At 42.7% G+C, this 14,742-nt stretch overlaps 1 protein-coding gene across 1 annotated transcript; it reads left to right on the forward strand.

Annotated features, from left to right (window-relative positions):
• The first annotated feature begins 10,282 nt into the window (after window positions 1-10,282).
• Window positions 10,283-11,224, forward strand: LOC141347690 (odorant receptor 131-2-like). Its single transcript, XM_073852664.1, has one exon. The coding sequence runs from the start codon at window positions 10,289-10,291 to the stop codon at window positions 11,222-11,224; it is 936 nt and encodes a 311-aa protein (XP_073708765.1). The 5' UTR covers window positions 10,283-10,288.
• The last annotated feature ends 3,518 nt before the right edge of the window (window positions 11,225-14,742 follow it).

Genomic DNA, 14,742 nt, shown 5'->3' on the forward strand with positions numbered 1-14,742 from the left:
ATCTCCCGTCTGGGAGATCGAGGAGGAAGGCCGGAGCTGGTAGCTGCGGCGTGGCCCGAGCCGGGCGACGGCCTTTTGCTGTGCCTCGGCGTGGAGTATGGAGCGCCGCGGTCCGCGCGCGCTCTGCGAGCGGCCCTGGAGGGAGGCGTAGCTTTCGGTTTCTCCCTCGGTTGGAGGGATTCGTAGAGACCGAGAAGCTCAGCTTTCGAAGCGCGGCGGGGAGCGACGACGCCGGTGCTGGCGAGCGCCTTGCAGAGCCCCGCCACGGTCCATTTCCCCTTTGCTGGGGCGGAGGAGATGGCCGAAGCGTAAGATGACGCTGGCGAAGACACCTGACGCCTGGAAGGTGTTGGAGAAGGCGTGCTCTGGCGTCTAGGAGAGCGAGCAGCGGCGGTGCGAGAGGGCCTGCGGCCCCGCGATGCAGCCGCGGGCTCGTTTGTGGGGTCCTGCGGAGCGTTTGTGGGGTCCTGCGGAGCGTTGGTGGGCTCGACGGCAGGACTATCAGAGTCCGTGGAGAAATCCTCGGGAGGCGTTTGTGTCTCAGACATGGTGCAGCAATGCTGGAATCAGAGATAGCTGAAGGTAGGACTGCTTGGTTATTTAAGGAACTGTAGTAATTGGATAGGGAGAGTGGCTGATTAGGTAGTGATTGCTGATGATGAATTGGCCGTGTTAATTATCTGCGCGAGCTCCTCCTGAAATTTGTTAATGAAACATCACTTACAGTAGTGAACTTGCCCGCGAAAAATTGACCAATGGCAAGGGAGATTTTTTTTTCTCCTGTTGAGAGGAAGTGGCGGTAAAAAGGACAAAAGAGAAATGTTGCATCAATAACTCGACAAAAAGGTTAGTATATTATTTCTGTTTTATGAAAAACTGAACAATTTTAATTTGTTTTCACTTGTTAACAGCAAACTAACAATATTCATCGTGTTTTTCATGTCGGTAGCCTTTTTTTTCTGACTGACGGCCGGGGCGCCGCCATAACGGTGAAAACATGGACTGGTGAGTAAATTAAGGTGACCTATATTAGTCGAAATAAACTTTATTTAAACTGAGAAACACGATTGTATATTCGGCTGCCCTTTAATGCAAGTTAGTTCGTCTGACGAGCCCTTACTCAAGCTTAACAGCAAACTGAGGTGAAATACTGAGGTAAAGTGCGTTAAGCAACACCACTGTTTCTGTGGAGATTTTAAACTGTATTTTCAAGCCCTTCTTTTGTTTGTTATTTTCAAGTTTCTGGTCTGGATGTCGTCTGTAACGTCGGAGCGCGGAGGTGTATTTTGGATCTATTTCGACCTCACTCAGACCGTCACCACGGTCTTATCCTGAATGACGCCATTCTTCCGCCTATCCTCGAGACCTAATAACAACAATGTCAGGTGACTGACCTTAGGGGTTGGCTGTTATATAACATCCGGATGGACCAGCCACTTCCTCTTTGCCTTTCTCGCCTCATCTGAGACCGGATCGGTGGTTTAAAAAAACCCGGGAGGATTTACAGTTCCAATCCGTCACGTTTTCGTGCAGGCGCTTTAGGTCCCTGAGGATTGCGTTGGATTTCTCCTCTGTATTTTGAACACGACGCTGGTGCGTTGGTGAGTATTCCTTTGTTTTGTTACAGTCTCTTAGCAGGTGTTTGTTTTTGGGTCTGCTGTTCGCAGCGGACGTGAAATTTCCATCCTGCTGACTGCGTGTTCGCACGTAAAGTGGGGGATATTTAAATATTCGCTATTTACATAATGTTTTGATTTGTGAATTTCTGTTCGCAGAATTTAGTTCAAAGTTGATTAATGAGTTGTGATTCGTCACGAACTTTGTGAACTGTTTTGTTACTGGTTTCTTTTCAATAAGAACTAATTTGTTTTTTGTTATACTTCAACCTCAGTTGTGAATAATATATATACAAAAAAAAAAAAAAAGAAAGCGCTGTTCGCAGACTTTGAATAGATGATTAATGCACAGTGATTCGTCACACTTTGTGTATTTCCTATGTATGCTGTGTACTTGTGAAGCACTCAAGAACTGTTTGATGCCCTGTGCCTCATTGCAGTTAATCTTAGTTTGCTGACATGAATCAATCAAAATGTCGATTTTGTCAGGCTGATATGCACCCACGAGATGGGCATAGAGAATGCCCATCCTGTTTGGGTATGCAACATTTGCTAGAGGATATTGAGAAACCCTGTGCCGCAGCAGTAGGGTTAACATTACAGGAAAGAGTGCAGAGAACTAGACATCTGACTGGTAGGAGGAAAGATGTAGCCTCTAAAGGGCCCTCAGAAGAGAAACATCCTTGTCAGAGAAAGAGAGGTCATACCCCTGATAATTCTAGTGGATCCTCTTGTTCGGACATAACTCAGAATAAACGTGGGAGGGCCACAGTAGTGCAGGAACCCAAGAATGATACCCAGTTACAAATTTTAGCAGCATTACGTGATTTAGCTGGTAAGTTTGAAACACGTACAACGGCAGTTAGCACACAGCCTTGTACCCGCCTGCCTGCAGCCTCTTTTGGTGATGAGTTGTCACACCAAGAAGGAAAAAGTGACCCAGTGGATATCATTTCACTGCATGCGAATGATTCCCTTTATGGTAGTGAGGAGAAGGATGAAGAGGATGACGAGGATGAATCCAGGTCTCGTGCTTCAGAGGAGGGAAGCCCACATTCTGACATCCTTTCTCGCATTTTAAGTGCAGCAAAAATTCTGGGTCTTGATACTAAAGAGGAAGCTACTGTTTCAGCTCCGCAACAGGGTGTGTGGACCAGTATTTCTCCTGCTCAGCCCCCCGTATCTATTCCTGTGGCCGAAGATTATTCCCAAATGTTGAGAAAAGCCTGGAATAACCCAAAAGCAGCACCCCAATTTAATGCAGGCTGTAGGCGTTTTGTCAAGATAGATTATGCCCCTGAGAGTGGTATGGGTAACATGCCTTCAGTGGAACGAGAGATTGCAGCCTTGACCACTTTGGGACCTGATCGGGTCACAGATAATCCGAGATGCCCTGGTAGAGAGTGCCAAAAGACAGATCGACTAATGTGCCAAGCATATAATGCAGCTACGAGAGCAGCCAGATCGGGAAACGCCTTAGCGATAGTCTTGGCTGCTTTAAGAAAGGTGATCAGTTCAGAAGATCGTGATGCTATGAATCTGGTTGATGCAGCACTCATCACACATTCACAGCTCACCAGAGATGTTGGTGCATCTATGTCTTCGGCAGTTTTAGCTCGGAGGCAGATTTGGTTAGCTCAGACATCTTTGCCTGAAACCATAAGAAAAGAATTGACTAATATGCCAGTGGTTCCTGGTAGAGTTTTTCACCCTGACTCCCAGTCCTTGTTAGACACTGCTGACCAAGCGAGACGCAGAAGAGATTCTGTTCAACAAACATTTGGTCATGTTGGACAAACTAGATATGGCCATAAAGGTACTCAGCCCTTTCATCCCTCACATTTTCCACGTTCAGAACCTTGGGGGTATGACAGAAGGAGAACTGGGACTTATCAGTCCCATTATAGGGGTACCAGACAATTTTACCGAGCCCCCCAAACTGACCAACCTCCAGCTAGGGGGGGACCCCTAAAGAAACGTACTCCCAGGGGTTCTAAACCCCGGGGAGGCCCTGCATAACGGTCATGGAGCCGCTGGGGCATGCTCCCAACTACACCTGGACAGTTGGGAGAAATGCACATCAGATCCCTGGGTCCTAGATATCATCAAGAAAGGATACAGGATACAGTTCCGGCGGCGCCCTCCTACTTTTTCAGGGGTTCATATGACCATAGTCAAGGACCCAGTCCAGGCACAAATATTAACCGACGAAATCGCAACCCTATTACAGAAAGAGGCAATTGTTCAGGTAAGCACCAGCGAACAGCCCACTGGATTTTATTCGAAATATTTCCTGGTCCCGAAAAAGGATGGTGGACTTCGACCCATCCTGGACTTACGACAGCTGAACCGATTCATAAAGGTGTTGCCTTTCAAGATGCTGACAACAGCTCAAATTTTAGAAGCCATAGAGCCAGAAGAATGGTTCACTTCCATAGACTTAAAGGACGCATATTTCCACGTGCCCATCTGTCAAGATCATCACCCGTTTCTACGCTTTGCCGTTCAAGGTCGGGTGTACCAGTTCAAGGTCCTACCATTCGGCCTCTCATTGTCTCCAAGGGTCTTCACCAGGGTGGTGTCAGCAGCCCTTCATCCTCTCCAGTGTGCGGGAATCAAAATTCTAGCATACTTGGACGACTGGTTAATCTGCGCACCCACTCGCAGTCAAGTTCTAAAGAATACAGAAATGGTAATTCAGCATGTTCAGGCTCTCGGTCTCAAAATAAACAAGGACAAGAGCAATCTAAACCCTCGCCAACACACAGTGTTTGTGGGGATTTCACTGAATTCCCAATTAATGGTGGCCTCTTTATCTCCTCAGAGGGTGACAAAGTTGTCCAGTCTGGCTCAGTCATTTCATCTAAACAGGAGGATGAAGCTAATTCAGTTCCAGCAGCTGCTGGGTATGATTGCGGCAGCAGCAATTGTGATCCCCCTTGGCCTCCTCCGAGCCCGTCCATTACAACGGTGGGTAAATCACTTCAAACTGCATCCCAGATTAGACAGACATGTGAGGATAAGGGTTACACATCGATGTATCCAGATGTTACGCCCTTGGAAGAACAAGAAGTTGCTATCACAAGGGGTTCCGTTAGGGAACATTCCAGCAAGGCGGTCCGTGATAACAACGGATGCCTCTCTGACGGGATGGGGAGCAGTTTGGGAAGGCAGATCTGTCAGGGGTCTCTGGGGGCCTCCCTGGACCTCGGAACACATCAACGTGCTGGAGCTCAGGGCAGTTTACCTCTCCCTGAGGACTTTTCTCCCATCACTACAAAACAAACATGTCTTGGTAAGGACAGACAATATGTCTGCGGTGTATCACATCAACCATCAGGGTGGCACCAGATCAGCACGCTGTCTCCAGGTGGCAAAGAGGCTACTTTTCTGGTCATTTCAGAAACTCCTGTCTCTCAAAGCAGTATACATACCAGGGGTAGCGAACAAAGCAGCAGACCTGCTGTCTCGAACTGGTCCTCTTCCAGGAGAGTGGCGTCTCCATCCCGAAGTGATGAGACTTATTTGGAGACAGTTCGGTATGGCAAAGATCGATCTGTTTGCAACAGCAGAAACAACTCATTGCAATCAGTGGTACTCCCTGAGCAATCAGGGAGATCCCTTGGGGATAGATGCACTATCTCAGGAATGGCCGAGAGAATTGTTGTATGCTTTTCCTCCTCTACCTCTGATTCCATTGGTGCTCAGGAGGGTTGCACTGGGTCATCACAAAGTTTTGCTTGTGGCCCCAAGATGGCCAAAGAAACACTGGTTCCCGACACTTGTTCGTTTGGTCCAGGGTCACCCTTGGCAGCTACCGAGGAGGATCGATCTCCTGTCTCAGGCAGAGGGGCTAATCTGGCACCCGAGGCCAGAAATTCTACAATTGTGGGTATGGCCCCTGCTCAGTCCCTCCCTGGAGATTTAGATGAAGCTGTGCTCAGGACAATAAATAGTTCCAAGGCGCCTTCTACTTGGAGCAACTATTTAAGTAAATGGCGAATATTCTCCAAATGGTGTCAGGATCATCAACTAGACGCTACCAATTCTGACATTAGTCTTGTTCTCCGGTTCCTTCAGTCTCTGTTGGATTCAGGGAAATCGGTTAATACTATAAAGGTCTATATTGCATCTATTTCACATTTTCATTCGTTAGTGGATGGTGTTAGTATTGGCAAAAACTCTTTGGTGTCTCAGTTTCTTAAGGGCGCACACCGTTTATACCCAAGGAAAGTTATGAGGTCACCCACTTGGGATCTTAATATTGTTTTGCGATCTCTAGCCAAAGAACCTTTTGAACCTCTGGATCAAGTCGATCTAAAGTTCCTGACATGGAAAACAGTCTTTCTCCTGGCAATATGTTCGGCCAAGAGAGTGAGCGAATTGCACTCCCTATCAATCAGTGAAGACTGTTTGAGATGGAAGGCGGAGAATGCAGGGGTCTATCTTTGGCCAAATCCGTCTTTCCTACCTAAGGTCCTTAGGCCTGATACAATAAATCAGGTAATCGAACTTGATGCTTTTCACCCAGACCCCCCTTGTTCAGGTACCGGGTTGGATAGCTCTTCTCTTTGCCCTGTTAGAGCACTTCGTACATACATTGAGAGTACCGGTCCATTGCGACAGTCACATTCACAATTGTTTGTATGTTTTGACAAGAAGTGCGCAGGCAAGCCTGTGTCTAAGCAACGTCTATCTCACTGGATAGTGGATACAATTTCACATGCATATTCTAGTCAAAATGCTCCTATTCCTGGTGACCTAGTCGCCCATTCTACCAGGAGTATGGCATCCTCTTGGGCAGCACTTAAAGGGGTAGCACTTTCAGACATATGCGCTGCAGCCTCTTGGAGCACTCCGTGCACCTTCACAAGATTTTATAGGATTAATGTAACAAATCCAAATTCTTTGGGGTCTACTGTGTTATCTGCTGTGAAATTGTCAGGGAAAGGGAGTGATACTGGTCCCTCGTGACCCTGTTGGTATCAGTCATCCAGGATAAGACCGTGGTGACGGTCTGAGTGAGGTCGAAATAGATCGTAAGTTATGTCCATAACTATGGATCTATGAGACCGAACGATGACCGTCACCATCTCTTGTCACTCGGGACGAGCTGAGGCGTTCCAGGCAGGAGGAAGTGGCTGGTCCATCCGGATGTTATATAACAGCCAACCCCTAAGGTCAGTCACCTGACATTGTTGTTATTAGGTCTCGAGGATAGGCGGAAGAATGGCGTCATTCAGGATAAGACCGTGGTGACGGTCATCGTTCGGTCTCATAGATCCATAGTTATGGACATAACTTACGATCTTCTTCTGTGAATGACTGCCATAGTATCGACGATAACATGAACTGGTAAGCTAATAATGTCAGTAAGCCGAAGTTGACAAACTTAACGTTAGTCACAGAGCAGCATAATATCTTTTAAACGCTGCCTCTTTATAGCTAGCAAGGTAATTCTCTTCAAATGATGTTTAAGTAAGAAATGTGTGTATGAATGTCGTATGTAACTTTATAGACGGTCCCTTCAGTGACAGACGTGACATAAACAGCGCGCTAACATGAAACACTGAGGTAAAACTGAACACCGCGGTTAACTGCATTTTTTGTGTTTTATTTTCAAGTTTGTGGTCTCGTGGTCATGTCGTCTGCATCGGAGGTGTATTAGAGTCTTTTCTGGTGATTGCCGTCGTCGCGGTGCAAACAACAGGTGAGCTTCCCCTTTCATCAGTTTAACTAAGTTAATGTTAACGTTACTAAATTAGCCAAATTAGCCACAGGCTGCTGTTCTCCACTGACTTGCAGAACAGGTTAACTTTTTAAAGAGAGTAACGAGCTAGCAATATATTAATATAGCAAGTTTTGCTAATAAATATTATAAATGCTTATTTTATTAAAAATGTAAATTGTATTACTGTACAGTAGTTGTCTTTTCTGATCATAAACTATAGTAACACTAAAAGGGTGTTGTGACACTGTCTGTTACAGGAGATTTCTCCAAGCACTAACTGGATGCTGACCATCAGATGCAGAATCATCATACAGCCAGCTGTCCATTTTACAGACATGCAGAATAAGGTAACCCAAAACATATTTTGTTTTACATTGCATTTACATTCATGCATTTTTCAGATGCTTTTATCCTAAGCAAGTTATATTGTATTTAAAGTACACATTTGTAAGGTATTTATTTCCTGGGAATGTTTTTTATTACCATCAAGATTGAGTTTGCATGCGCATTAAAATTATTTCTATTAAACCAGCATTTAAACAGCAAAATGCAGCTGCTTCAGGTATCTTTAACTTACTGTAACCTTTAAATTCATAATAGCAATCTTACTGTCTGTCAATTTAGATTATTGTTACTGTAAAGCAACAAATATAGATTTTTAATCATAGTAGGCCTATTATATGCACAGACTTTCTAGGAAACACACACCTGTTTAGAATGTTTATATGAACAGATTGGTTAGCATTTAGCATGGTCTGTGGCAGACTTTCCTAAGTGTCAGGGCAACAAAATTCAATAAACAAGAATGTAATATTAAGTGATTTAAATCAAGAAGAAAATATTGTCTTTTTGCTCCATTTAGTAAAAACGGTTCTTAACAAAGCCATGTTGTGCATCTCTGCACACAGCAGTGTTTCATTACTGAATGAATTTACCTTTTTTAAACACCTTGAATCAGTGATTCACTGGCCCATTCATAAAATTCTTTATAAAAAATTTCAAGAAAAAGTTTCTTCAGTTTTTTTTCTTACTACTGCGTTCGTATGTAGTATATAATTTTTTTTAAAATGCATACAGCACCAAGTTTGACAGTTGAGGCAAATTCTTTAAACACTGTTTTTCTTGTGCTTGCAGGTTCGTTCAGACAGTCAACCTTTGTGGCAGCAAATGCATTGACAGTCACAGATCAGATGGACTTCTGGAAAGAGGGTGCAAACAGCAAGCATCAGCCTGAATCCCATTCTGCCGTTTCTCATCAGAGAGCTTGTCAACTTTGACTCAAAACTACTAAAATTTAACACAACACAAACACATTTTTACTGTATGATTTTATTTTATTTACACTACCAGACAAAGCTTTTGAACAGTAAGATTTTAAATGTTTTTAAAGAAGGTCTCTTCTGCTCACTAAGCCTGCATTCATTTGATCCAAAGTACAGCAAAAACAATACACTTTTGAGCCGTTTTTATTATTTAAAATAACTGTTTTCTTTTTGAATATATTTTAAAATGTAATTTATTGCTGTGATCAAAGCTTAATTTTTAGCATCATTACTGCAGTCACATGATCCTTCAGAAATCATTCTAATAATTTGATTTTCTGCTCAAAAACTATTATTATGATGTTGCTGAAATTATTATAATGCTAAAAACAGTGGAGTACATTTTTTTTCAGGTTTCTTTGATGAATAGAAAGTTCAGATAAACAGCATTTATCTGAAACAGAAATAGTTTGTAACATTATGAATGTCTTTATTATCACTTTTGATCAATTTAAATCATCCTTGCTAAATAATATCTTTATATTCATCAAAGAATCCTGAAAAATCTAAAAATTAAATAAAATGTTTATCAGCATACTAGAATGATTTCTGAAGGATCATGTGATACTGAAGACGAGTAATGATGCTGAAAATTCAGCTTTGATCAAAGGAATAAATTAAATTTGGATCAAATTAATGCAGGCTTGGTAAGCAGAAGAGAATTCTTTAAAAAAATCTTAGTGTTCAAAAACTTATGACTGGTAGTGTACTTACTTATTTTTGCTTTTCAGTATGTGTATGTTTGCCATGATACAAAGTCTCTGTACTTTTAAAAAGAAAATGTTCAACAATTAAAAAGAATATTATCAGAACTAATGCTTATGAGTTATTGTGATTTTTATGGGGTTGGGGTGGTAAAAATCTTGAATTACAGTGCTGTAGGTTAATTGGATTGTTTTTACAGGTAAAAAATGTTTAAAATAAATGAAAATAAACTCTATAGTACTGATACTGTAATTGAAAATACAGTAAAAATACTGTAATTGAAGATACAGTAAAAACACTGTAAATGAAATTACAGTAAATACCTTTTAGTACTGTAAATGCACTTACAGTAATAATACTGTAAACATTTTTACAGTAACTTACTGGCATCCAGCTGCCAGTAAGTTACTGTAAAATTTACAGCAAACTTTTTACAGTGTATGTATATTCTGAACAACTAAAATGCCTTTGATTGACCATTGCATTCACAAAACCAGTTGTCTGTATTTGGTTTAGTAGCCATATTATGCAGTCAAAAAATTGCAGGATATACCAAATCTCTTGTTGGCTCTCTCACTAACTCACTTACACCCCTTTTTCCCCTCCCTCTTTCTTTGTTCAGATGTGTATATAAAGTGGTGATTTACTTCTGGAGCCAAACTGACTAAGCAAACACATAAGTTGATTTTGAACAACTTGTATTTTAATACATAACTGATTTGTATTTCATGCTCTTTAAAAAAGTGTATCCTTAATCCTTTGTATTTTCAGGGTAACACATATGAAAAGATTTTTGGGACATCAACTTCATGCTTGATGGACTTTGGGCTGTCATTGATATCTTACAAAAAAACACAACAAAAGTCAAAAACATCCTAATTTGAAGATTGGATTTTACCAGCTGCAAAAGAACAATGAACTCTACAGTTTTTCAAAACAGCACCCAAGACAGATACATGGAAGCTTTTGTCAGACATTTCATCTTTGTTCTCTTTGGGACTATAATTAACTCCATCAATGGAGTGTTTGTGTTTACATTCTTTAGAAGTTCGATTTTCTACAATGATCCGAGATATATATTATACATTCACTTGGTTATTAATGATATGCTAATGGTTTTTTTCAGTGTCACTCTTTCTGTGATTGCTTATACATGGCCGAAGGTTCCTCTCCCTGTATGTGTCACCCTGCTAATAATAACTGCAACTACTTATAACAACACTCCTCTGACTTTGGCTGGAATGGCTGTTGAGCGTTACATTGCCATCTGCAAACCTCTGCATCACCATCAGATCTGCACAGTGCGCAGGACGTACATCCTCATCTCTCTGATTTGGGGTGTCAGTGTTTTACCTGGACTGACCGACTTGATTGTCATAGTAATTGTTCGTCCTTTATCTATCTTTACTACTGGTACTCTCTGTACTTCAACAAATGTGTATAACACACCATACCATGAAGAACTGAGCAAAGCTATGAATGGACTGTACTCCTCAATTGTGTGGGTAATTATTGTATTCACATATTGTCAAGTGCTGGCTGCGGCAAGAAGGGCCTCCGCTGATAAATCCTCAGCAAAAAAGGCCCAGAGCACCATTCTGTTACACGGAGCACAGCTTCTGCTCTGTATGTTGTCCTACATTACTGCTGTCATAGACAAGATTTCTGCTCAACTTCCACTAGATGATCGGAAAAAAGTGACTATTCCTAATTATTTTATAACCAACTTATTACCACGACTGCTTACCCCGCTGATTTATGGTGTTCGGGATAAAGTTTTTTACAGTCACATGAAAAGACTGTTTACATGTAAAATACTTATTGTAAAGGTCGAATCAACCAAACAGTGAGCAAAAAAGGCTTTCAATCTTGCTTCTTTATTTACTCTCTGCTGAAAACAGTACTTTTTGTTTTAGGAAGTTCTTTATTTTTAGACTTCTTTGGAAACGCTTACATATTTTCAGTGTAATCATACATTATTAAATTAAAACAAAAATGTATGTTCCTTGTGAGTTGTCAAATGTAAGGGCTGTCTGTTTGCCACTTCATTCTGTGAGATCCTTGCCTCTGTCTGTTGGAAAAACAACCTTGCTTTGATACGAGATATTATTAAGTGTTGCTTTTGATAAAACATCATTAAAAAAACTTTTTTATTCATTTTATAGCATAGGAATGATTGAACCATTCTCTGTGGACACTCTTTTATATGCAGTGAGTGTCAATAGAGTCATAGATTTGATATAACAATGATAAAATTAAACTGAATAGGAAAATTGTGTTAAATACATTCTATTATTAAAGGAGAAGTGGGTGACACTTTCTATGAAGCTTGTATTTATAATTCATTATATAGGTATTTTTAAGACATTATAATGAATGCATAATGCATTATAAAAAATCTTATAATATGTGGATCATCTTATGAGTATTCATAAGAACAGTTTTAATGTATAATAATTTTTACTTATTTTTGGTTATAGCTTTTAAGAGTATGATTATTTATAACACAATGAACACGTTGCATCCACTTCAGTTACCATGGATTATACTCCTCATAGTTATAACATATTATAAGTCGCATATCTTGCAATGTCACTCATGTCACTTTACTTAAAGCATACAAAGACTACTTATAAGTAATAATAATAATAATAATATTTCTCAAAGAGCCATAAGATCACGTATCAGATCAGATGAATGTGTAATATGGCACACTTGTATTATCAGTTTGATTATTTTTATTGTATTTTATTACATTTTTTTATTATTTTGATATACACCTTTTGATAAGTAGCTCTGCAACCTCATGTCAACTAGCAGTAACTATTATTAGTAGTATGCTAAATATATGAAAACACTACGGTTCCCCAAAAGACAAACTGATTATAAGCGACTTTTCGAGTATGTGAACCTTCTACCTAGCCTAACTTAAACCGAAGTCTATTAATACTCTGAGTGTTAGTTAATGTGTAGTTGCAAAGTTGCTTATAGTCAATAGACTAAGGGGACCATCAAAATGAAACATAATATAATGTAAAAAATAAATGTAATATGATATAGTCCATTTTAAATGAAGTAGATGTAATATGTGTCACGTTTAACAAGGATGAGGTCTGGGTCCAAATGCAGGTTAGTGATGATTTATTAATTAAACAAATAAACAAACAAAGCAAAAGGCCAACACGGCACAAAACTAAACTTAAAAAGAAACACAAAATAACGAAATCCAGAACACGATCAAAATCCAGGAATCTTCAAGAACACAACATAACACACAGGACAGAAGACAATGCAGACATGAAGCAGGAGTGAGAAATGAGAGTTCTTATACAAAAGTCCAAATGGTGAACAGCTGTGAGTGAATCAGTGTAACGACTAGACAGGAGTGTACAATTAGGGATGTGTGTGCAGGGAAGGGAAAACAGCGACCTCAGGTGGCTGAGGGGAGCCCCACAGCCCAGATCATGACAGTACCCCCTCCCCACGGAACGGCTCCCAGACGTTCCACAAGTCTGGAGGGTGGAGGAACGGGGGAAGGCAAATCAGGGGGAGGGACGGCGGGCCAGGCCCGTGCAGCGCAGTCACCTCCGCGTCAGGAACAGAAAGCACGGTCGCCGCAGTGTCAGGAACAGAGATTGCGGTCTCCGGCGCATCAGGCACGGAGATAGCGTTCACTGCCGCGTCCGGAGCAGAGAGAGCGGTCACCGCCGCGTCTGGAGCAGAGAGAGCAGTCAACGCCGCGTCCGGAGCAGAGAGAGCGGTCACCGCCGCGTCCGGAGCAGAGAGAGCGGTCACCGCCGCGTCCGGAATAGAGAGAGCGGTCACCGCCGCGTCCGGAATAGAGAGAGCGGTCACCGCCGCGTCAGGAACTGAGAGAGCGGTCACCGCCGCGTCCGGAACAGAGAGAGCGGTCACCGCCGCGTCCGGAGCAGAGAGAGCGGTCACCGCCGCGTCCGGAATAGAGAGAGCGGTCACCGCCGCGTCCGGAACAGAGAGAGCGGTCACCGCCGCGTCCGGAACAGAGAGAGCGGTCACCGCCGCGTCCGGAACAGAGAGAGCGGTCACCGCCGCGTCCGGAACAGAGAGAGCGGTCACCGCCGCGTCCGGAACAGAGAGAGCGGTCACCGCCGCGTCCGGAACAGAGAGAGCGGTCACCGCCGCGTCCGGAACAGAGAGAGCGGTCACCGCCGCGTCCGGAACAGAGAGAGCGGTCACCGCCGCGTCCGGAACAGAGAGAGCGGTCACCGCCGCGTCCGGAACAGAGAGAGCGGTCACCGCCGCGTCTGGAGCAGAGAGAGCAGTCAATGCCGCGTCCGGAGCAGAGAGAGCGGTCACCGCCGCGTCAGGAGCAGAGAGAGCGGTCAACGCCGCGTCAGGAGCAGAGAGAGCGGTCACCGCCGCGTCAGGAGCAGAGAGAGCGGTCACCGCCGCGTCAGGAACAGAGAGAGCGGTCACCGCCACCTCCTCTGCAAAGCAGGGGCGCCTCCGCGCCGTCTCGGCACTGCGGGTGTCCATCGCCGCCAGGCAGGCGTAGATGAACTCGAACCGAGCTGCCGACGCCGCCTCAAAGGACATCCCCTCAGTGTCCGGAACCGAACAGGTGGTTGCTGCCCCCTCAAAAAAAATTCTCCCCGCTGGACCCATCATCGATGTCTGCATTCTGTCACGTTTAACAAGGATGAGGTCTGGGTCCAAATGCAGGTTAGTGATGATTTATTAATTAAACAAATAAACAAACAAAGCAAAAGGCCAACACGGCACAAAACTAAACTTAAAAAGAAACACAAAATAACGAAATCCAGAACACGATCAAAATCCAGGAATCTTCAAGAACACAACATAACACACAGGACAGAAGACAATGCAGACATGAAGCAGGAGTGAGAAATGAGAGTTCTTATACAAAAGTCCAAATGGTGAACAGCTGTGAGTGAATCAGTGTAACGACTAGACAGGAGTGTACAATTAGGGATGTGTGTGCAGGGAAGGGAAAACAGCGACCTCAGGTGGCTGAGGGGAGCCCCACAGCCCAGATCATGACAATATGGTGCCCATTGTGTTATAAATAATCACAATCTTAAAATGTATAACCTCAAATACGTAAGTATTATAATGTATTATAATTGTTGTTATGATTATTAATGAGATGATATAATATACGTTTTTTTATAATGCATTATCCATTCATTATAATGCCTTAGAAACACCCTTATAATGTATTATAAATAGAGGCTTCATAAAAAGTTTTACCAAGTTCTGGGGCCTCATTTATAAAACTTTCTTACGCACTGATTTGATCTTAGAGTGTTCGTACGATCAAATCCATGTCAAAGTACAGATTTATAAAAACCGTCTTTGACGTGGAAAA

This window comes from Garra rufa, chromosome 12 (genome assembly GCF_049309525.1).
Source record: "Garra rufa chromosome 12, GarRuf1.0, whole genome shotgun sequence".
In the NCBI taxonomy this organism is placed as follows: domain Eukaryota; kingdom Metazoa; phylum Chordata; class Actinopteri; order Cypriniformes; family Cyprinidae; genus Garra; species Garra rufa.